Source organism: Pocillopora damicornis, chromosome 6 (assembly GCF_964200805.1).
Source record: "Pocillopora damicornis chromosome 6, jaPocDami1.2, whole genome shotgun sequence".
NCBI lineage: Eukaryota > Metazoa > Cnidaria > Anthozoa > Scleractinia > Pocilloporidae > Pocillopora > Pocillopora damicornis.
The window spans coordinates 24442067-24463782 of NC_142675.1; the positions used below are offsets into that span (position 1 = coordinate 24442067).

At 37.9% G+C, this 21716-nt stretch overlaps 3 protein-coding genes and 1 long non-coding RNA gene across 21 annotated transcripts in view; 2 read left to right on the forward strand and 2 right to left on the reverse strand.

Moving 5' to 3' along the window:
* Nucleotides 1–8165, reverse strand: part of LOC113676353 (uncharacterized) — a 62742-nt gene extending 54577 nt beyond the window's left edge. For 9 of the 17 annotated variants that reach the window (XR_016187735.1, XR_016187738.1, XR_016187737.1 and 6 more), the window contains exons 1-3: nucleotides 8043–8153; nucleotides 3669–3749; nucleotides 3518–3596 (exon numbers count right to left, since the gene is read on the reverse strand). This is a non-coding gene — a long non-coding RNA (uncharacterized LOC113676353). Of the gene's footprint in view, nucleotides 1–3517; nucleotides 3597–3668; nucleotides 3750–8042 lie in introns of all 17 variants that reach the window. The other 8 variants (XR_003446690.2, XR_016187749.1, XR_016187748.1 and 5 more) reach the window with 3 other exon arrangements.
* Nucleotides 255–6677, forward strand: LOC113676345 (uncharacterized). 2 transcript variants are annotated; one of them, XM_089209675.1, is made up of 9 exons: nucleotides 255–591; nucleotides 879–954; nucleotides 2263–2298; nucleotides 2918–2944; nucleotides 3254–3325; nucleotides 3544–3570; nucleotides 3924–3946; nucleotides 4137–4191; nucleotides 4679–6677. In XM_089209675.1, the coding sequence occupies exons 1-9, from the start codon at nucleotides 334–336 to the stop codon at nucleotides 5080–5082; spliced, it is 978 nt and encodes a 325-aa protein (XP_089065801.1). In that variant the 5' UTR covers nucleotides 255–333; the 3' UTR covers nucleotides 5083–6677. The 2 variants fall into 2 exon arrangements, with proteins under 2 accessions (XP_089065801.1, XP_027048800.2); XM_027192999.2 differs by having other exon boundaries at nucleotides 258–591; nucleotides 4137–4203.
* Nucleotides 8166–10976: 2811 nt separating the features above from the next.
* On the forward strand, nucleotides 10977–16140 carry LOC113676217 (uncharacterized). Its single transcript, XM_027192841.2, has 6 exons — nucleotides 10977–11486; nucleotides 11685–11712; nucleotides 13228–13287; nucleotides 13658–13696; nucleotides 14195–14257; nucleotides 14781–16140. The coding sequence occupies exons 1-6, from the start codon at nucleotides 11241–11243 to the stop codon at nucleotides 15185–15187; spliced, it is 843 nt and encodes a 280-aa protein (XP_027048642.2). The 5' UTR covers nucleotides 10977–11240; the 3' UTR covers nucleotides 15188–16140.
* LOC113676334 (arylsulfatase B) lies at nucleotides 16113–21574 on the reverse strand. The gene is made up of 7 exons (XM_027192984.2): nucleotides 20665–21574; nucleotides 19987–20073; nucleotides 19233–19444; nucleotides 18660–18874; nucleotides 17780–18000; nucleotides 17159–17439; nucleotides 16113–16888 (listed from the first exon to the last, which is right to left on the reverse strand). Exons 1-7 carry the CDS (start codon nucleotides 20927–20929, stop codon nucleotides 16673–16675), a joined length of 1497 nt encoding a protein of 498 aa, XP_027048785.2. The 5' UTR covers nucleotides 20930–21574; the 3' UTR covers nucleotides 16113–16672.
* Nucleotides 21575–21716: the final 142 nt, after the last annotated feature.

The following is a 21716-nucleotide window of genomic DNA, read 5'->3' on the forward strand; positions in this document are numbered from 1 at the left end:
TCTCTAGCGTACGCTACCGTTACCAAAAGCGTTACCGTTATCTTATTGTGTGACACAGTTAGCCGTGATTTCTCGGAAGCTTGTAAACTCTCGAAACCAAGCTAAACTTAACTATCCCGACCCTTGTTATAACGAACTGGCAGCCTGTCCAGTGAGCGCATTGAACATGAATAATAAAATTAAACGAATCAGCTGTTGAATTTGAGAACAATAGGCCATTGATTGAATCACTGTCACGTGACAAGGTGGACTTTGCTAGAAAAATTCTTCAATCAATGTTGACGTCCCAGTTGGTGTTTCTAGGAAATCACTGATACCTCGCAGACGACAAACATGCAGAAATCCCAAACGCGGGCCATTGTTTTGCCTTTTTGGACGTTTGCTGTCCTTGTAACGGCACTAGTTGGCCTATTCCCAGCGTTACTGTATTGTATTGGTGAGATTGTAGTGCTGAAATCACGCTTTGAGCAACAACAGCAGACAATCGAGTACTTAGAAAACGTCACAGCGCATATTCAACGCAGAACTGTGGAAAACGATTTCTCGAGCGGCGAAACGCAAGAGGCTTACCAGAGTTTAATGAAATGGAAGGTTTGACGTTTTTACGTTTCCTTGATTGACAATTTTCAATTTGAACGACCTCGAGGTCTTAGAAACCGGTCGCTCAATTATACACACAATTGTCAAAGCTTGGCAGCTACTTAGGAACGCAAAGCACAATTACTCATTCTTTATCGGGTTTACACAAGACCTTAACGTCAATTGACATCGTTTCTACACTAACTCAGAGGTCGTCCACATAGGTATCTACAAGAAAACCAAGCTAGATATTTATTTGTGGAAAACTAAACGTCATTTCCGCATTGTACATTGTTTAGGAAAGCGAAATACGATTGATGAGACAGAGGAGGGACACTGGTTCACGAAAAAATGATTCATGCCGCTGCAGGCGAGGTAGATATATCACTGAGATTTTCATCCAGTTTATACAAAACTACAAAATATAACAAAAAGAATGGGACTAGGCGCAAGTCACTATCGGCTTGGGGTGTTATTTAGCAGCCTTAGATAGAGGGCTAGTGCATCGAGTTTATAAAATCCCCTCTCCCCCCCTTTCCCTGCCCAATACCCTTCCCCTTTTGTAAAGAGTCTGGGGCGCGAGGGAAAGCAGCAATGTTCATTCTGAATGAGAAGACAAGCAGCCAAATAAGCGGTCCAAAAAGCCCGGGGTTCGTGATAAAATGATAAAAAATTGGCTATACATATTTTTTGCTTAAAACACTTTTTCTCGGCAATGAGGCATCCTAGAGGCACACACAAATTATGCTTTTCCCTGGGAACAGACATTTCCCAGAATTCTCCCCTTTCCAACCCCTCTTCCCCCCTCCTTTCTCTTCCCCCCCCCCCCCAACGACCTTCGGCTCCAGTTCAATTGCATTCCTAGCAGTTTATTCCTTACTCTAGCGTTTCACTTTTTCCGTCTAAATACACAGCCTACAAGAAGAGATTTGTAAAATGAGGCACTCCTTCAATTGTTCGCATAATGCTTATTTTGCCTTTACTCGAGCTGTTGGCTGAAGTCCATGAAAAGCTTATTTCTAGGAAGTCCTCTCTTACATCAAAAATCGCTTTTTGAACGAGGTGTGAAATTCAATCCTGCGACAGCCCTAAAATAAGAAAGCTGTTCGTTTTCCAATTAATTCTAAAAGAAAGGAAAAAAAAGTTTTAACTTGCGACCTAATTTGCTTTTTATAACTTTGTCTGGATGATTCAAATTTTGTTGTTATGATATACAGTTACATAACTTGAGGTCAGGTATTGGGTCACTTTGGATAGTGGTTTATTTTGAAACTATATATATCGAAACAAAGCTTTATTAGCTTACCAAGGATATTGTTCCTGTAAGACAATACAGTTCAGATGTGGTCTGGCACGTTCTTGACCTTGGAGTCTCAATTCTAAACAATGTCTAGAAGCAATATCAATTTGTCTTGCAAAATTGAAATTCTGTTTTGAAAGCAGCTCTTTTTGATAAAGACTATGGTTTAAGCTTCATGTACCGAAGAAAGTGAGGTCCTATAAAATGAGTCTTCAACGAATTTTAATGTCAGTTTATGCATGTTTTGGTACTTCACGTAATGACTTAAACGTCACGTACTGTAAAGGATAACTTGTCACGCGAAACAAAAAATACGGAATGACCAGACACGTATATTCACGTTACACAAGTCTTTCGGTAAAAAAAAAGTTTTTCTATTTTAGGTCGTAAAGGAGAGCGGGGACCAAAAGGACAGAAAGGTGATGTAAAATGAAGGGGAAGTTGATGTTATAATTTTGAAAAGGCATCCTTAATCGTACGAATTTCATACCTTTTTTTCCATTCACACAAAAGCTTAAACGTGTTTTACAGCTGTTTTGTTAAACACGATTTAAATTTGTTTTCTTCATAGAAGCAGCTTAAACCGATGTTTGTCGACTTCAAATTTAGTACATTAAAGTACAAGTTAGTGACTACTTGAAGCCGATGGAAAATTCAGTTTTTCAGCTCTCTGTATCTTATTTTCATTCAATTAATCCGGATTTAACTAAACATGTCTTACTAGTGTGAATGGGGTATATGAAACTTAAGACTGTTGTCAGAGCCAGCAAAGCAAGTGCTTAAATTATTCGTATATTTGAGCGCGAGTCTTTTTAATGTTTACAAATAGACGCGCGCGGACATACGCAAAGAGGACATTTATCCTCGCGGTATCTTTTCCTACGTGTGCGCCTTTGTGATTCGCTTGCTGTTTAAGCGCATGACTAGGATGTAATTAGGAGTAGCCTCTAGGTCAAGATCCTGTGTAGAAACTTGTTATATTCAATTCAACAGAGGCTCTAATGTGTGTAAATAACAATCTGCTTTTTTTCTGTGCAGGATCGACCGGACGAAAGGGAAGGGCAGGTAAAAAAAACTTGTTTTTCAAAACTAGAAAGAAAAAGTATTTGTATCTCTTTTAAATACTGCATCCAGTTACGATTGTGGCGGGAAAAATATAATTTGTTGAGTAACCTACAATCTTACGAATGGTTATCATGGTCATGAAAGATCAACACCACCATGATCGTCATCATCACCAGCATCATTATCATTATCGTTAGCGGATCCCTTTAATCAACAACTTGAGTAGAACGTGTATACATATCATACAGGCGCGGTTACCGAACCGAAAGCACTTTTCTTATTCGTTTCGTTTTTTTTTTTTTTCCTCAGGACCTAAGGGTGACACGGGAGCACTCGGCAACACTGGACCGCCGGGAAGGGATGGACAGAAAGGGAAAATGGGTACGAGCGTTGTGTTTACTTTAATTAGTAATGGCAGCTCACCAAGACTGCCGCTAGGAATCTTGTCTAATGCTTCAGATGGCCTCATACCACCGTTCCTTACTTTAAAATACTAGTCTTGATCGATCCCCTCAAGATAAGATATTTTCTCTTATTAACACATTCAAAAACAATGGACAAATAACCTCTTACCTAGGTCTCTATTGCTTCTCTTTCAGGTGAGCGAGGAGAGCCTGGGCCTCCAGGTAGTGAAGAAGTCTCTACTGGGCACCTAACACAAAATATATGATAGCTCTGATTAAAATTTTTTCTTGGAAATGCACCATTCATAAGTTCCACTTACCATTTCATATAACAAGCGGCTGTCTCGTCAAGTGCGTAATTCAATCTGAATAGGAATGACACACATGGCACGTTTTGTGGACTAAAACGAAAAAACCGGAGCAAAATTTGAGAAAACGAGCCACATAAAGGCCAAGTTTTTTAACTTTTCCTGTTTATCTTTTCTTATATTACTGCACTGAGTGTTTGCACACCAGTCATAAGTATAATCAAATGGTTTTTATTGACAATTTCTTTGCCTTTACGTTTAAAACAGGACAACCAGGCTCAATGTTTCGGGTGAGTGTTTCTTACAATATATTGATGATGATATGCCTCTTTTTTCGCCCATTGGTTTTATACTAAATACTTAAACACTAACTCTCTGCGGGTGATTTTTCTTAATTTTAAATTTTAAGTCTTGATGATACCACTAAGATTATCCTGCTTGAATTCATTTTCTCAAACTTTTGTTTGTATCTCAATTCAGTCCACAGACTCGGCTCACATCGTTGGTTATGGTGAGCACATAAATCCCCCAAGAGGTACAACAAAATGTTAGTGTTAATCTCTTTTCTATTTTCTGGGTTTTTGTGAACGTGTACTATATAATAGCCTCGAAGTTACGCGTAATTATTTTTAAGGCAAAGTCGAGTTGACTTACAATGTCAGGCTATCTGATCATTGCAAACTGTGAACAACTTTCGTTTTTAGCGCGCAAAGGAAAATCCTTATCATCGATCCTTCAAAGGCGATGTTATCAGAGAGATGACATTAGGAATAGGTACTCGTTGAAATCATCAATTTCCCTAAGTTATGGTGAAATTATGATGATTATTCATACTTTTAACTTTTAACTTTTACAAATTCAAATTCTTTCCTAGACGCACATGGGGTGAGAGAGGAGGAGGGGGGGGGGGGGGAAAGGAAGGTTCCAGCGATAGCGTTTAACCTCCTGTCTCCTCCGTACCCCTAGCAACGCCCATTGTACCAATTTTGAAATTAACACCCTCTTCTCTCTGCTCTCCTCAGTCCACCGCATCACGAACTGGAAATTAGGCCACATAACCGGTAGTATCAAATTCGTCAGCAACAGCTTCCTTGTGATTGGCACAACTGGCTACTACTTCGTGTACAGCCAACTATTCTATTATGCAGGGGACACTCTCCTTATGGGCCATTACACATACATCAACGAGGAACCGGTCATGCGCAGTCTGAGCAGTGTCGTCAGCGAGGAGAGAAAGTACAACACGAATTATCACGGCGCAGTGTTCATGCTCAGAAGCGGTGACAAAATATCTGTGCGCATCCCGTTCACAAAGTCCTACTTCATGCATAAGGAAACCAGTTATTTTGGTGCTTTCCTTATCAGCCCCGTGTTAAACACGACCAGTTTTGTTCGAACGACTCACACAACTCAGGATTTCCCATAGAGCGGTTTTCAATCGAGTGTTGAAAGTTAAGTAATGCGGAAATGAAATGTTTTTTTTTACTTCGCACCGTGATTGATTTGAAAATCTTGTCCCACTCTCTCGACCAATGAGATGAAAAACAAAAACAAATCGTTGACTTGGCATTCACCTTTTCTCCAGCTCGCCTCAAGCAATTAAGGTGGGGGAGGGGGGATTGGAAGATTTTGGGGATCACATGCTTTTCAGGGAGAGGAGATAGGTGTGAAAAACATTACAGAGCTAAGGGAGGATCAGGTAAATTTATCGTACAACAACCAAAATCTTCCGAACCCCCACCCCTCAGGGGATAAATAAAGACATGCCCCTAAGCTTGTTTTTACATCAGATTTTCATTTCCTCTAGTACTACTTTGCTTTGATTGGCTGTTGTCATTATTTTGGTTTGGTTTTAGCGACACTCGATCGAAATGCGCAATGACCTTGAAGTACAAGTTATACGTTCATTTTGTAGACTTAAATGTTTGAAACTTTATCTAGTAACAGGTTTATCAACAGAGTTTCTATTACTTGAATAACGTCACATACAGAAAGTCAAAAGTGTTAGGAAAGGGAAAAGTTCTTTTCATAATGCACTGTTCAACTCAAATATAAACAAATCTGCGTTTGCGAATACTTCTCGCAGGCGGACACTTGCTATATGCATACGACGATTATTTTACATTTTTATTTGCTCTTTGTGACGTGCAAAATTCCCTACCAAGTGAAGGAGAAGTCAACATATTACTTCGGGAAGTTGGAAAAAATGGAAAGAATAAGCCAGTTAGAATGGTGTAGATTTAAAAAAAATTATAATGAGAATCTTAAAAACGTACTCCAAAGTTTCAAGATTCCAAAAAAAGCGCAATAGTTCCTTCAAGTTCCCAAACTTACGAAAAAAAAAGTTTCAGTGGTCTTTGACAACTGAATTTCGATTTTCAGGTGACTTCTCGCATTTTACGTTCTGCAGTTATCACAATGTACAAAAATTAGAAATTATTACAATAGTTTTATGTCTTTAAAACATGACCGTATTTATTTTGGCGGACGTATACAGTGCACGTGTAATCGTTCAGTTGCGTGATGCAAACGTTAATAGCATCTCCCCTTCCCACCCCTCGTGAGGAGGTGGAAAGGCGACGGGGAGGGCCTGAGGAAGGTTGTGTGTGAGTCACATCAAGGGTATGCGTCAATGTTTTTAGTATTGTTGTTCTTGAGGTCATCCAACTTTAAGGTCATCTTCGTTGTCTGTATTTACAGTAACGCACAATGCTTGTGACCCTTACAGTGAATAAGTTATACGTCTGCCAAAAGAAACACGGGACCTTTATAATGTTTTAAATTGCAAGGAATTATATACACATATATAATTATATACAATATAATTGTATATTTTTGAGGGAAAATCTTGCAGAATCAGTTGTAAGTTTTGGTGTTGGTATATCTTGCAAAAACTTAAATTGGTTTTAAATGAGGGGTTTGTCAATATAGAGTAGAGGACACCTGTCGGTTTTGATAACCGTCATTCGGATGATTGCACACTAATCAGAATTCTGTTGTAAATAAACACATGTAAATGCCTACCATCACAAGTTTTACAAGGGTGTGTGCCTTCACTTGTCACGCTAGGCAAAGTAGCGTGACAAGAGTATGACCTAGTGTTTAGTTTTCTTTTCACTATTATTAGATGCAAATTAATCGAGGTGAGAAAATTTAAGGTTGAGGTTACCCACAAGAATACGTATAAGTCGGTTGTCCATGTAAAAAAAATTCAAGGAATGTTGCGGGCTCCGTTGTTCTTCAAGACCAGAAAAATTACAGAAGCAGAACTTGCGTAAGAGCCGGGGAATGCGTCGTGTTGCATAATTTAGCATGTGTGCTTTCAGTTCTCATTGCTCTAACGAAAATACATCTCATTTTTTTCTCTGATTTTTCTGTCTCTCTGGGCGAGAGATACTATGTGTTTATATTTGCATGCAACAGAAGGATAAACCATTTTATTTTTGCTTAAGAAAAAGCTCTATCGCAATTTGAAGGCAGGGGGTTCATACCCTGTCAGAGTAGAAGTCATTTCCGCACGTTTTCGAGCGATGAGAATGTTCGTCCCTTCTCTCTTCCACATTACTTTTTTCACTCTTCTTCCTTTGATGTTTGTGTAATGTTTGACGATTTTTACTCTCTCTTGAGCTCAAACAAAGGAGGATTACATTTCTCATTTAAACGCCTTCTTTCGTCCTAAAATCTTCGTAAAATCAGCATTTCGGTAATTTACTCATTTTCGATCTGCATGTTTGAGGTTGAGAACGGAAAGTATGATTCAATTCCCTTTTGAACATGGAGTTGAACTTCTTAAACAATAATCAGCACGTTCATAAATAACTTTACTGCGATTACAATCGATTGTAGACTTGCAAGCAATATCGAGTTGTTTGTCACGCAGAAATTAAAGCTTACGTTAGCATAATAATGTCTCTTGTGATCTTTTGCGGAAAGATGGTGCTGAGATCGCTAAAATTTTGCTTTTAAATAGACTAGACAGTGTTTCTATGGCAAACGGTTTTCACGTCTTGGAAGACAACAATTTTATAAACAATTCGATGGTCAATGATAATCACAACCGTATTTGTAATAACAAATCGAACGAAACGAAGGCAACTGTTAAGAGTTTTTATCGACGATAAATGCAAAAAAAAAGAATAATTCGTCAAGTATTATGTTTTTCTAATCGAACAACCGTGCAAATATGTAAGAGTTCGACGAAATAAATTATCTATCTTAAGACAGCCCGAGAGTTTGCTGTAAAAGCCTAAAACGAAATAGAGACCGTTAAATGAGGACCGGACGTTTGAGACAGTCGAACCTAGCGAAGTTTGTTCGTGACTGATAAGAGTTTCCGCCCAGAACACTTATATGTACACCGCATTAAGATTCATAAACATATCTTACCTTGAAAACACTTCAGCATTCATGTCCTTTTGTCAGAAATTAAGGTAAATTAGCCCTTTTTACCTCGTGTACGAGAAGACGAAATACATATGTGCTGACAAAGTACATTCCTCTAACTTGGGTGGGGGATTCCCCAACCAGTTGATGGTCAATTATTATTTTATCCGAGGGGTACTGGGTCCATCAAGGGGCTGGAGATTATTTGTAAGCAAAATTTTTTAAACTTGCCGGCTTTCAGCGGGATTTTCAGCTCCACAGTTCAAAGAAAATCATTAATTTGTTGAAAGAATAGGAATGTTTGAACCAAAAAGCGATGCGTTGAGATCGACGTGGAGAAAAAGGGTACGAAAGGTTTGAATGAAAGATCGAATTCAAGTACGGAAATAGGTATTTTAGGCGCCCGGTCTTATTCAAGAGACAGAATATAATTTTCATTTCGATATTGATAGAAAATAAATCTCTTCATTTCACTTTGGAAGAAACCAATGACGTGGCCGACACCGACTAAAGAAAAAAGTGGGAATCAATCGCATAGATTTGTCCATTAGACCACATTTGGAACTAACTAGACGTTATATAAACGTCTTCATATAAACACACACACAACCCACAATTCCTCTAATCGCTCTGACGAAGGGCTAACGCTCGAAACGTCGGCTTTTTTACTCTTTACGGCGGCCAATTTACGTTTTCAACTCAGTTGTTAACACTAACTAGACGTTTGCATGCATGGCTTAACACATATAAGATCGAAATGACATTTAGTTCAATTCGCTGACACATTCTGAGACACAAATTCAGGTTATTTCCGCCTGGGCGATGGCATTGGTCCCCTAAAATTTGTATAAAGTTGTGCTTAAGAAACTAGGCTTCGACCTTTCATGGGGCTTGAAGCTCACCCTAACACGGGAGCTCTTTGTTCCACCCCGGCAGATTTGATCACAAATGACTAGTATGAGAAATTAATCTTTTCATACCAACGGATGAGTGTTGAGTCAATTCATGCAGATTATAACTAAAAAAAAGGCAAAAACAAAAACATTTCATGCAGTTACGTTCGATATCAGAGATACAGGAAGTGTAAGTCAGTCTTCACTCATCTTCTGATTTCTCTCCACAGTGTACTACAAACTCCTGATGAGATTGAAACTTCAAGAATTTGCCAATTTTGAATATCAGAGATACAGAAAGTGTGAGTCAGTCTTCCGTCATCTTCTGATTTCTCTCCACAGTGTACTACAAACCCCTGATGAGATTGAAACTTCAAGAATTTGCCAATTTTGAATCGAAGCAGCAAAATCTCAGAAGTGATATCAAAAGCTCTGGCAAACTGTCAGGAGAATTAAGAGTTTGACGGTGGACTATTTAGAGCATTCACGCTGTATTGTGATCCTGTCTTACCCGCTGAACTGGACTGAAATCTTTCGAATTAATTAAACGTCGCGCATTGATTGGTTCGTACAATTTTATTGTGACGTTTATTTGATTAGAGAAACCACTTTCACTTTCTATTCCTCGTTCCGTTCATCTCTTTACCATTACACCCTTTGAAGGGCTAAGCGTTTTCTCGATGTGTTTAAAGAGGCAAATTTAGCATCTGTACAATTTAAGTTATGGTTGTCTCTTTTTTCTTTTGAGGTTGTTAAAATGTTCTTTGGAAACTGTGGTTAAAGATAAAAGTGAGTTTAAAGAACTAAAAATAAGGGCAGTCGCATGTCACCGCTTGGTTGAGTTTCTCAGAATAATAGTAATTCATTCATGAGCAGGACCAAAGGTAAGCACTTCTTTCATCATGATATGATATAACTTATTAAATTTCCTACGTTTTAGGACATTCGAAGTAAAAAAAGAAACCAACTACATCCGGAACCCGTCGAGTACCATGCGATGAAACGTTCCTACAAGCTAAAAGCGAACGACTAAGCGATTTGTAGAATTTGGCCATTTCCGGGCTGTTGCTCACGCAATCAAAGCTTAAAGTTTTTCTTCTGTTATTGTGTTTTTCTCTTTCCAACAGCTAGAATTTATTCCATTTGTATGCTACAGATTTGACAGGTTTCACAGGAGCTGAGCTAGGGTCTTGAATGATTTATCTTACAAAGAGTTTACATTACACAACAACGCTGTGCTGTAGAAAATGTCCTTTCAGTCAGCTTTGAATGCACTTTCCAAGTACTGTTTTGAAAAATCGGCTGTTGATAGAAAGAAAACGATTTCATGCGTGTGCTTTAAAAAATATTTTTTAACGCAATTCCCATTATCAAGGTTGATACCTTTCATCAATCATTGGTTTCTAAGAAATAATGAAAAATTTGCGAGTGCGCACGCGTTATCTCATCTACGGTTTCCGCCAGTTCAGTTTAGTATCATGAAAATTCAAATATCTCACTCTGGCTTAAAACTTCAACTCATAGCTAAATCCTTATCTAGTTTGAAATGTAGTTTGCATGCGAAGTTTTGAATTGATCTTGTGTGGAATTGGTTCTCCGTCCACAATCCTGCAATCCATTCTGGTTGAAATTTTTCACGGTTGACAGCGCTAATCGACAAGGTCGGATACGAACTCTTCTTTGGAACCATTAAGCTGGTGTGATTAATCTGAACGCGTTGGTCCTATATACTGAAGGTTTCTTGCTTTCTACGACTTTGAAATGATCTCTAACGTGGCAACGCAAAGCTCGAATACATGTAATGATATGCATAAGGAGCTCTGTGTACTAATTAAATAGGTTGCAATTGGCTGATGTGAAATCATGCATTTCTTTTCCTTCCTTAATTTCGTGATTCAATCCGTTTACTAGAAAAATCCACTGTGCGATGAAATGGCCTGTGACAGCTACAAGCTGACAATGTCTTACGTTTGATATACACATTGTTTTGATCTTCCATTGTTATCTTTGGTAGCTGAGTCAAAGGTAAACATTAAGCCACTTTGCATAATAATACTTAGGTAGCTCTAGGCTTCTCAGAAATCGTAGCCTTTCGGTGAAAATAGATGTCAAAATGGAGTCCGCAGCCCTCATGAAACCATGACTCAAAAATGATAGCGTAATAAACATTGGTCACGTGTCCAATGTTGTATGCGGCAGAGCAATCGGTGCACGTATCGTAATTCAATGAAATTCTTCAGCTTCCTTGAGATATATAAGTCAAAAGCAGCAGACACCACGGGTCATTTTCAAGGAAATACGGAACGCGATGATTGAACTACGACAGGACTCTCTCCAAAAAAGCAAATCTCTTCGATGGATCAGCATTTTGCTCGGTGCTATTCTTGTTGCTCTTGGTATACACTCGTACGTCTTGATCCGCAGAGATTTCAAAGAGCATTCGTTATCCTCAGAATTGAAGGAGCTGAGAAAAATGGTGGAGGAATTGTCTTCCAAAGTAGCTAAAACAGAGGGAGAAAACGAGAATTTAAGAGAAGAGCTCTTTAACACAGAGGTAAAGTTAGAGAACATGCAGTAGAAGTTTCCAGATTTCTATATTCACCGAACATGGGCCTCTTTCCTTTCTTCAGGCAAACTAACAAAGAGTGACTGCCCAAACTTGAAGTATATCCTAAAAGTTATCATCAAGTCTCTTGACATCGATAAAATTCGAACTACGATTTATTCAACTCTTTTGTTTTGCATCTTGCAGATCTCCCGCCAGCGAAGGAATCCTAATCGTAAGTAATGATATAGTTAGTTTTGCATAATGTTAATTTCGAATGTCGGTGAGTGGTTGATTAGTGCACGGCGGCGAGTTCACGTTCGAGTCAATAAGTAGTTCTCTGTCCCCGACCTTTGGTCAAAAATAAATCCACGTTGTCATATTAAAAATCTTTCAGCTTTTTTCAGCTATTTACTTTTCACGCATGCTCCGTAAACGTGATCATTAACAGTGAATACCTTTTTACAACAGAATACGTGATTATGTAAAGTCTATTGCAGATGGCTGCATGTTTTGTCCTACTTCCGTGTTTTCAATGAAACAGAGTTTACGAACAAGTTATTCGGTTTCATGTGTTAGGTGAAAGGATAAGGTCACAATAAAATTAAAAAAAAACTTTGCACAAACATTGTTAATGATTTTTTTGTAAAGATCTTCAACACTGTGATATTTTCGTGTACTTCCAGCGCATACTGAGTGGAACAAATTTAGTTAACCATTTTCTAATTCAGTTGAAAGTTGGGTTTCTTTGACTACCAGTTTCATTTGAAGATTCGTGTCCCGTGAGACAAAAAAAGATTAACACTGCGGTCGAGTCTAAGTACTTCTGTTAAAGCGCTCTACAAACCATTATCAATGAAATACAACGCCAATGTTATAGCTGAGCATGCTCAGAAGACCTCTTGAATACCGTACTCACCGGGAATTACACCGGAAAGTCGGTTTATTTTTGGGCCCATAAACAGATTACTAAAGATCCGAAGGCCTAGTCGATGTTGAAATTTGATGTGAATCGGATCCTATTAAATGTTGTTGGTTTGCAGCCAGCTTTGATTTTGCACGAGCTATTATCAACTTCCTGCCATTAGAATCCATACATGTTCCTTTTAGAAACGCGATTTCAGTTGGCGGTAACATTTGTTGAAAGATTTTGCTTTAGACGGAAGGAAACGACTGTTTTTCGCCGCGACCAGAACATTTGTTGAAAGCAATAAATGATAAATGAATTAAAAAAAAAAATTAAAAAAACATTCTAAAACATCCTGTGTTCCTAAGTAAACGCAAAGAAGATTCAAAGAAAGTCCCTCTCGTTCCATCCACTAAAACTACGAAAAACCATTTGCTAAGAGTTAGATAGAGACAGTTTGGCGTATTTTCAGCTCGATCTTCGTGTTGAGAAAGATGTGAAAGAAAGGTATTTGTTTATCGTGTCACGAGCGTGAGTTAACCGAAAAAGTCTGAGTCCTCATGAGTAATCGAACCTCAGTCCGCTGTGCAATTTACATTGTTTGGAAAAGCACATGTTGATCACACTAACGTATCTATCGATTGTATCCAGTGTTATTCTTTGCCCAACCCAAATAAACATAGAAATATTAATCGTCAGTTAGAGTAAAAAAAACCACATGAAAAATGTAGAAGGTTTAATACATATCTATTACGTACCACAATAATTTCACGTTGCAATTCCCAGAATTCAAACGTTTGAATCCTACTGTAACGATGAAATTGTATCATTCTTGTCATACAGATCACCCTTGCCATTTGTTGAAGCACTGCAAGAAAAAACACCATAAAACTGCTGAAGAAGGTATGCATTCCTTACCAATTTAATTGAATTTGTTTGCTCAAATGGGGTTAAATCAGACAACTCTTAAAGCACAGAGCCGAATGATTCCCAGCTACTGTTTGATGTCACTCATGATCTCAGTGAAGCAACGTAAAATAAATATATAATGTGTTTAATAGATGTGTTTGGTCGGTCGTGTATTATTAGGATTTTTAGAGACGAAGCGAAGCATTATCACTAATGTGTGATGCACTCCACATGTACTCAGTAATTATGAGGTGCTTATTTAAGATAATTAAAATGATTTAAAATCTAACTTGAACACACGCACTGCATGTTAATCATATAGAACAGATTCCTAATACATACTCATATTTTTTTTTCAATTTAGGATTAAATTGCACTTTGGTTATGAAATGCCAACCAGAAGGTACATAGACAAGTTGTTATCTCTTTTTTTATAAGACGATGGAAGCTTTAATTTAGCCATACATTTCAGCAAGCAATATGACAAAGAGGCACACCACTTCAGCTCATGACGATTTTGAGTTCAAACGCATCACTTAGCACAGAAAAGATATGATCTTTAGGCAGATTTCATCAACGTACGTAAGCGAACTTTCTTACTTAGCAGCTAGGAAAATAGTCCTTGATATCGGTTTGACCGAAAAAACTAAATCTCGCTCTCTCTCTATAAAGTATTTAGTTAACAAAAATACCAGTATATAGAGGAAATGGACAGAACCCTTTGGTAGCCGATTCGAACACAGAATCTCTGTTTAGTTTTGGGACTCGCCTCCCGAAAGTTGCAGTAACTTTGCAGGCCTTAAGAAATACTTTAAAATCGCAATTGATAGTAGTATGCATTAGCTGTGTTATCAGCCAATACGCACGACACTAACTTTTTCCAACGCTAATTTTTTTTTAGCATTTATACATATGTCTACAGTCGGCTTAGCCAAGGACGAAATCCAGAAAGTGTTGAAACAAGGTATTGTTATCCAAGATGTGTAATATAGTTGATATTCAGGCCTTCATGTAAGAAAGATTGTATTGAGATTCGTATATTTCTTTTTTATTTCTTTTCTTTATCCTATTGATATAATGATGACTCGTTTTCCAAGACAGAGATATAATCGTGTTCCCTTGTCTGAATGCGTAAATATATGAGTTTTAATTTCTAGAGAGCATACGTTTTTGCTTGAACCGGAAGTTAAACATAAGAAATCATTTACATAAGAAATCCTTTACACGTCGCTAACAGAGTGAAAAGAGGGACTATAGAAAATATATAATTAAAAGAATGACTGCCAATTAACTACCAATCAGGACAAAGGTCATACGAATATTACAGAGCCTTAAGGGGAATCAGGTAAATGTTATCATGACACAAATAAAATCCTCAGACTTCCCCTTGGACGATAAATAACAGCCAGTCTCTTAGGAAAAGACACACAATTTTCTATCAGGATTTTCCTGGAGTCGTTCAATTCGAAATGTCCTTCTTCTTTCAGGCAATCGAAAAACTCTATTGTCTTGGGGCGACTACGATCCACAAGTAAGCAACAAAATCATGTCACCTAGCAAGGAACAACTCCTTTTTAAACTAGAGGGCTGGTACTCAGTTTATTTGAATCTCAGAGTAAGTGCGAACATAACCGAGGTTAAAGTTGTAAATGTCAATGGAACAGGAGGGATGTCTTTCACACCAATACCCTCAATTGACACCAGCGGTAAATATTTTGGGACTGTTCACATATCTCGACTACTAAAGATATCCAGGAACACTATATTGTCTGTTCAAGTGGTGTTCAAAGCTAAGGGAAAGGTCCAAGAAGACCCTAAAGAGTTATTTCCTAATTGTGGAGGATCCAGATCAAGGATGCAAGAAGACAACTTTGGAGCTTTTCTGGTGAGTTAAACAAAAACCACACAACCACGAGATGAACGTGGCTTCCATTTTCTACCGTCATTTTGAAGAGGGATGGATCACGGCGGTAAAATTCCTGATGGAATTAATTTTAGTAAACACTCTCCTTTTGGACGAGGGATTATTTCCTCGTTAATATGAATGCTGTTAATGACGACATAAGCCAAAAGAGCAGGTCAAACTAAGTAATCGGTCTCAATATGAATATAATGTGAAGGGTATTATCTGTGAAATTAGTCTGTAAAGTTAATAACAAGAGAAAAGAAAAGTGGAATTAACAACTTTTACATCTTTGACTTTACAAGCTCTTTGGATTTATTGAAATCAATGATTGTAGTTCTATAGTTCTGTCATTTGTGCTTAGTTATGTTAAAATGCTGGACTCGTAAATTGTGATTTTGTTGTAAGTTATGTAAATATGCAATCCTTTGAAATCGAGCACGTTTTGATTGATTGTCGAAAAACTAAAACTGAAGTTATTGTGAGAGCCAGTCAGAACAAATAGAACATGAATCACGAGGGGCTGACTAAAACTCTAAGTCTCTCTAGAAGCGCAGTAAAACGAGAGTGATCGAGTCGCCATTCGGTTTTCGTCTAACATCTGATTGGTTAAGAGAATGGCGCAAGTTTTCCTGACCAATCAGAGCAAAGTAATGCAGAAACAAAGCGATCCCGAATTACTTTCGACACTCGATTGAAATTGGTTAAAATAAAATGATTGTAAATACAGCACCAGGCAGACTCACCCAACGCGGTAACGAGGTGTTTATGACGTTCCCACGGTATGCACTGCGTTGTCCTGAGGACAAGATAATTAGGATGGAAGTGAGAACAGGTAGCTTATCTGTAAATATAACTTGGGGTTGACGAGTCATCAAATCCAATCCATGACTGAATGAAAAATGATCTGTAAACATGACCAATAAACAGTTTATTTTACATCAGAACTGTTCTCTAGTTCTTCTGAGGTTAAACTTAACCAATAAACAATCATAAAGAAAATTCACAAAAAAACAGCACCATATATGAACGGTTTAGTCTTTTATTTTCTCCTTGCCTCCCTTCCCTTCCTCCAGTCTTGTTTTGTCCCTCTTGCTGAATGCTGGATTCTTAAGCAATTTGAAAATTGTTATATTTTATTTGACATAAGAAGCTTAGTCAAAGAAAACTCATCTTTTCAATTGTCAATTCAAGTTGGTGTATTATGTGCTATTGGCCGAATTACAAGTACACTGATCAATAGACTATGCTCTACGAAAATTGGACCAACCTCTAAAGTGAACCTTAATGAAATTCCTTAGTGAAATAATAAAGGGATTTTTTTCACGTACAAATTTTATGCAAATTTACTTTTATCAAATGATTGTTTGTAAATCAAGCCTCGCTTCTGCTTCGAGCACTGAAAATCAGTATTGTGTTCAGAGTAAGGATCGTGTACATAATTATTAGTGTTTGTCGTTCCATTTGCTTGACTTTTCACATCCATGGAGTCCAAGCCTCATTCTCCCTTGCTACTCTCCTTGCCTCTGGGTCACTTGGCTTGTTAGCAGGCGGCACTAAACCCTTCATGTAATACTCCAATCGATCTTGAAGTTCCTTCAGCTTATCTGGGCATTTTTTGCTGAGGTCATTCTTCTCATACGGGTCAGCGGTGATGTTGTACAACGCAACATTGATGGTTGGAACCGGGGGCTAAGATAAGGAAGGAAATCAGTCATTCAGTTCAACAAATCATTCAGACTCAAAAAATACAGTCACATTAAGAGGCACTGGAAGATAAGTTTTACATATGAAATACAGAGGTTTATGACTCTGCTCAAGGAAACCTTAAAAAAATGCTGATAAAGTTACACTGGCTGTTCAACTGTACGATTTGAACTGTTAGATAATTACATGTATTTTTGACCAAAAATGGACCTGTAGCAGGCTCAGTTTGTTAAATGCTCAATATCTCACACTCACATCATTCAAATCCTGTAGCAAGTCGGTCAGCGAGTCCACTTCAGAAAAATTCTTCTCTTCCGGAGGGATGAAGTACGAGATATTGGGAACTCCCATCAGAAGTTTCATGTCTCCTACACGAAGACCAATGCCTTGATACGCAAAACCGAGTTCATTGTCGGGGAAAGAGGGACTGTCTATATTGTGAAGGATCTCTGTACGTGGAGAGGCCTCGCCATTTGAAATGGTTTTCCAAACGTCATAACCGTCGAGAGGCTCATCTTCGTGATTAAGATGACCACCTAAATACGGAAAAGTCACTTCACGTACTTCACGTTGAGTAATTCACGTTAGGTAATTCACATACAATACTTCGCGTACTTAAATAAAACGCACACTGTCAGTTACTCTCTTTTCAGCGGTTCTTTTCGATGTCACACAAAGTTCCCTCAAGTTCTCCTACGTGACATCCTAAAGAACGGCTGTGAATCAGACTGGCTTGTAGTTCAAAGAAAACTACCATTTAAAAGCACATCGTGCGAAATATTTCGTTCAAGGGGCAGATAAAACTTCTACAGTTGTATTGCACAGAGTAAGCTGTTCCAATAAGCACACCTACGCACGCTCTGCACTTGTCCTTACCAGCAAGATTAACCAATGTTGGGTACCAGTCGGTCACATGAATAAGCCCAGTAGATTTCACCCCACTCCTAGACAGCATTTTTCCGTAAACGAACCCCACCCCTCTGATTCCTCCTTCCCATAGAGTGTCCTTACGTCCTCTCAGGGGGTAGTCATATCCACCATTTTTTGGCACCCCTCCATTGTCAGTACTGAAGATCATTAAGGTGTTATCCCATAACCTTCAAAGAGCAGGAAATTAAGTAAATTCAAAACCTTGTATACCAACAAAATGTGAATTAACTTTATAATTATCATTTGTCATTCTTCATTCTTCTTTCATCATTCTGTGATATCTGCTTCATTAGCTTTTTTATTAACAAGAAACCCATAATTTATCATTTATCCCCCCAAAAATGATACTTAAGTGAATGAAGATGTAAATAAATATTCATCTTCTTGTCACCTGAGGTAGGTTTCCAGTACTAAAATCATATTTATTTAACTTCCCTCCAATATAAGGTGGATAGTCTGCCTGTCTGCCATTTGTATACTCCTAAAGGTATCCCCTGTATTTACCACATCCCTAAAACATCTTGTAACATCAAGCAAAGACAAATCAAAGGTTTGCCTTGAAAATTTTAAGCAAGTTTTGCTTGTTTTTCTTTCAAGAACAAGGTTAACCTATCCCTGGACCATTGTAAACACATCCACTACAACTTACCTCACCCTTTCCAGTACCTTAACATGTAACATCCCATAAACTCTGGGCTTGAAAGTGATACCCCTCTGGCAGATACTTGCCATCATTCAAATGTTCCCTACTTTGAGGGCCTTGCTTGTCAAGGGAATTATGGCTGGAAATGCTTTCTATTTACAGAACAAGGAAATATACACATACCCTGCCTCTTTAAAAGCACCTGTTATATTACCAACTGCTTCATCCATGATATCCACCATCCCAGCATAAGTCCGTCTTGTTGTGTCGTTTATAAAGGAGTACTTATCTACATGTTGCTTAGGAGCTTGGACTGGAGAGTGGACATTTTGGAATGCCATGTAAAGGAAAAGGGGACCATTTGATGCATCATGTGATTTGACAATATGCTCAGCTCGCTGAAAAAGTGTTGATCAATAACAAAGGCAATTAATAATGATAAAGATAAAAAGAATGTTGATCTTTCTTTCTCGAGTGTAGCACTTATCTTAAATCAATCAACTCATGGTGTGAAGGAAAAATCAGAAATTACACATGAATAAACAATCAAACCAAACATTTCAAAAATAAATAGAAATGCAGTGATTACTGCAAGTTCACTGATGCAACATAACAAACACATACCCATCCAAATTTGACAAAATAATTGCCTGGATTTTGTTGAGCAGACTTGAAAATTTTTCATCTAACTTATGAATGTTTAAGCATCTTTGACTGCAAACATTTTGGCATTCTTTTTAAACACACATGATTCACCTTTGTAAAAGCATTTATAGAGTATGTCTCATTCATATCCCTAACAATTTCTTTGTTGTCTCTGAAATCAAGAAAATGACTAAGGACATGTGTGTAATGATCCTCTGCACCATTGTAAAATCCATAAAAGGTATCAAAGCCTCGGTAGGTAGGAGTACTGTCCCAGTTGTAGAAACCAAGATGCCACTTGCCTATCATGTGGGTGCTATATCCTAAAAATAAAACAAGAACAACAAGAAGAGCAACCCTTTAGTGTTTAATGGGAAATTTGCTTAACAAAATATGCCAACAGGTAGAAGAGCTGGGAGACAGGGAGGGAGGGTCAGGGAACGGCTTTAAACATCATCAATTTAAATTTTGGAGGCAGAGCACTTCTATGTTCTGGGACATAAATTTTCTCTGTTGAGGTAAAAATTATTTCAAAGGGATGATGCTAAGCAAAATGATATGGTTTAGAAGTTTTTTTCTTCAACAAGTGCTTTGTTGTGCATTGTCACCGACTTATTAGCTTGGCTAGTGTGTCATACACCCCCCTCACCTTCCAAACAACTCTACAACCTATTAAATATGTTGACAAAGTCATTAATAAGCTGGATAAAATGAATTATTGACCACTTAACAATTATATATATCAAACACAACCCAGTTTTGAATTTGAAATTAATTAGGTCACTTATAGTTAAATTCGAACAGAATTGTTAACATAACACTCTCAAGAGAAGGTTGGATTCATAAGTACAGAACAAATTCTTACCAACTTCCTTTAGCTTTTGTGGCAGTGTAGTGATATTTAATGGCAGACCAAATGGACACCCAGTATGAACAATTCCATGCTGCATTCCTGAAAAGAAATAAATTGTTCTACCTCTACATTGCAATATTAATTCTCTTAACTACATCTGCACTGATTCTATGAATCATAGTAAGGAGAAATTACATGAGGACATATCAACTCTCAATTTTACATACTTCCCTGTGCAAGAAAGAATATCTAGAGTTTCTAATATACATTTCCATCTAAATCTTCATTTATAAACTGCAAGGGACTTAACTAATCTATGTAAATACCAAAAGAAAATTTAATATTTATGATAGCGCATGATTATTGTCACATTTCAATGGAAAGACCCTTTTTTAACTTTCGGTTTGTCTATCACATCATTCACTTTATGCAAGGATTTCTATACATGTACTTATGTTTGTTTCAAGTTGGAAAGCTGAAATCAGCATTTGTTGAGCAGAAACAAAGTTGGGCAGGTGGTGAATTTATTGCAGACCAGCCCTTGGGTGCAAGTGGCGTGGTGGTCGTCACATGATGTTTTCGAAAAATAGTAATGGAAAATTGAAGGAAATATCGCCCTCCCAGCTTTAGATTAGGAACAATCGTGTTAAAACTAGCCAAAAATCCACAGCAAACTGAAATCACACCAACCAAGGTGAATCGGGTATCTTCCAGACATCAATGCTCCTCTGGTTGGAGAGCAAATTGGTTGGACGTAGTAACTATCCAGAATTACTCCTTCTTTAGATAACTTGTCAACATTTGGGGTTTGAATTTTCGAACCATGGAAGCCTACATCACTCCATCCAAGATCATCCACCAAAACAAATAAAATGTTAGGTCTAGATGCAGCGGAGGTGACGAATATGTGGAGAATCGTCGAAGCAAGGAAAATAAAAAAGCTCACGGCAGACATTATTATCGCTGAAGAATACCAAAATTGGTTGAGTTGTCACGCTATGTCACGCTATCTCCTTTTAGTCTTAAAATGACATTATTTAATCTAAGCTTCGCAGATAGCTGTGTTACAACTGTCTTTGTCTCTCCTACAGCATCATGGCTCACAAAAGTTCTAATTATTATGGATCAAAGTCTCTTAATGCCCAATGGAAGGATCTGAGTCGCTCGGTAAGTTATCTTTTGAACGAGCACGAGGAACCAACGCCGAAGGCGGAAAGTCACATTTGGTGAACAGTTTAGAACGTATTCACTCTGCTGATGGAAGCTGTCGGGAGAAATTTAAGTTAACGGAAAGAAAGTATCACTGTAGAAGGTATGTAAAAAGCTGGCTAACACTTCTAGCGGACTTATGTTCCAACGCGTCGTTATCCTAATATCAGTAATATAGAGTCCAATTCAATAGATTTATCTTGCTTTCTTTATCATCTGAGGAAGAGATTGGAAGGAAAATAGTTGAAAGAGTTAAAATTAATCCCAATTATCAGTTCTTCATCGAGTTGTTGCAGTAATCTCTCATTGTAAACGTTCAGCCATATAATGGTAAGTAATTAACCAGATATCATTATCAGCCCTCTACTGTGGGTCCACACTTTTCAGATTCTTGTAGGGGAGTAATAGTAATAGCAGTGGCGATAGTAATTTTTTTCCTCCGGGAGGGGGGGGGGGAGCACTCAAGTCACTTAGGCTGGGTGACAGATGTAAAAACATGTTAATGTGTAAGGAATGTCACATTTCCATTTCCA

Coding starts and splice junctions, on each gene's coding strand:
- LOC113676345 (XM_027192999.2), top strand. CDS start 334: ATGCAGAAATCCCAAACGCGGGCCATTGTTTTGCCTTTTTGGACGTTT. Junction 592..878: donor AGAGTTTAATGAAATGGAAG/GTTTGACGTTTT, acceptor TACATTGTTTAG/GAAAGCGAAATACGATTGAT. Junction 2,299..2,917: donor GGGACCAAAAGGACAGAAAG/GTGATGTAAAAT, acceptor TTTTCTGTGCAG/GATCGACCGGACGAAAGGGA.
- LOC113676217 (XM_027192841.2), top strand. CDS start 11,241: ATGATTGAACTACGACAGGACTCTCTCCAAAAAAGCAAATCTCTTCGA. Junction 11,713..13,227: donor CCAGCGAAGGAATCCTAATC/GTAAGTAATGAT, acceptor CTTGTCATACAG/ATCACCCTTGCCATTTGTTG. Junction 13,288..13,657: donor CCATAAAACTGCTGAAGAAG/GTATGCATTCCT, acceptor TTTTCAATTTAG/GATTAAATTGCACTTTGGTT.
- LOC113676334 (XM_027192984.2), bottom strand. CDS start 20,929: ATGTCTGCCGTGAGCTTTTTTATTTTCCTTGCTTCGACGATTCTCCAC. Junction 18,001..18,659: donor GGTGCTTTTAAAGAGGCAGG/GTATGTGTATAT, acceptor TGCTCTTTGAAG/GTTATGGGATAACACCTTAA. Junction 17,440..17,779: donor AACATTGGTTAATCTTGCTG/GTAAGGACAAGT, acceptor TTCCGTATTTAG/GTGGTCATCTTAATCACGAA.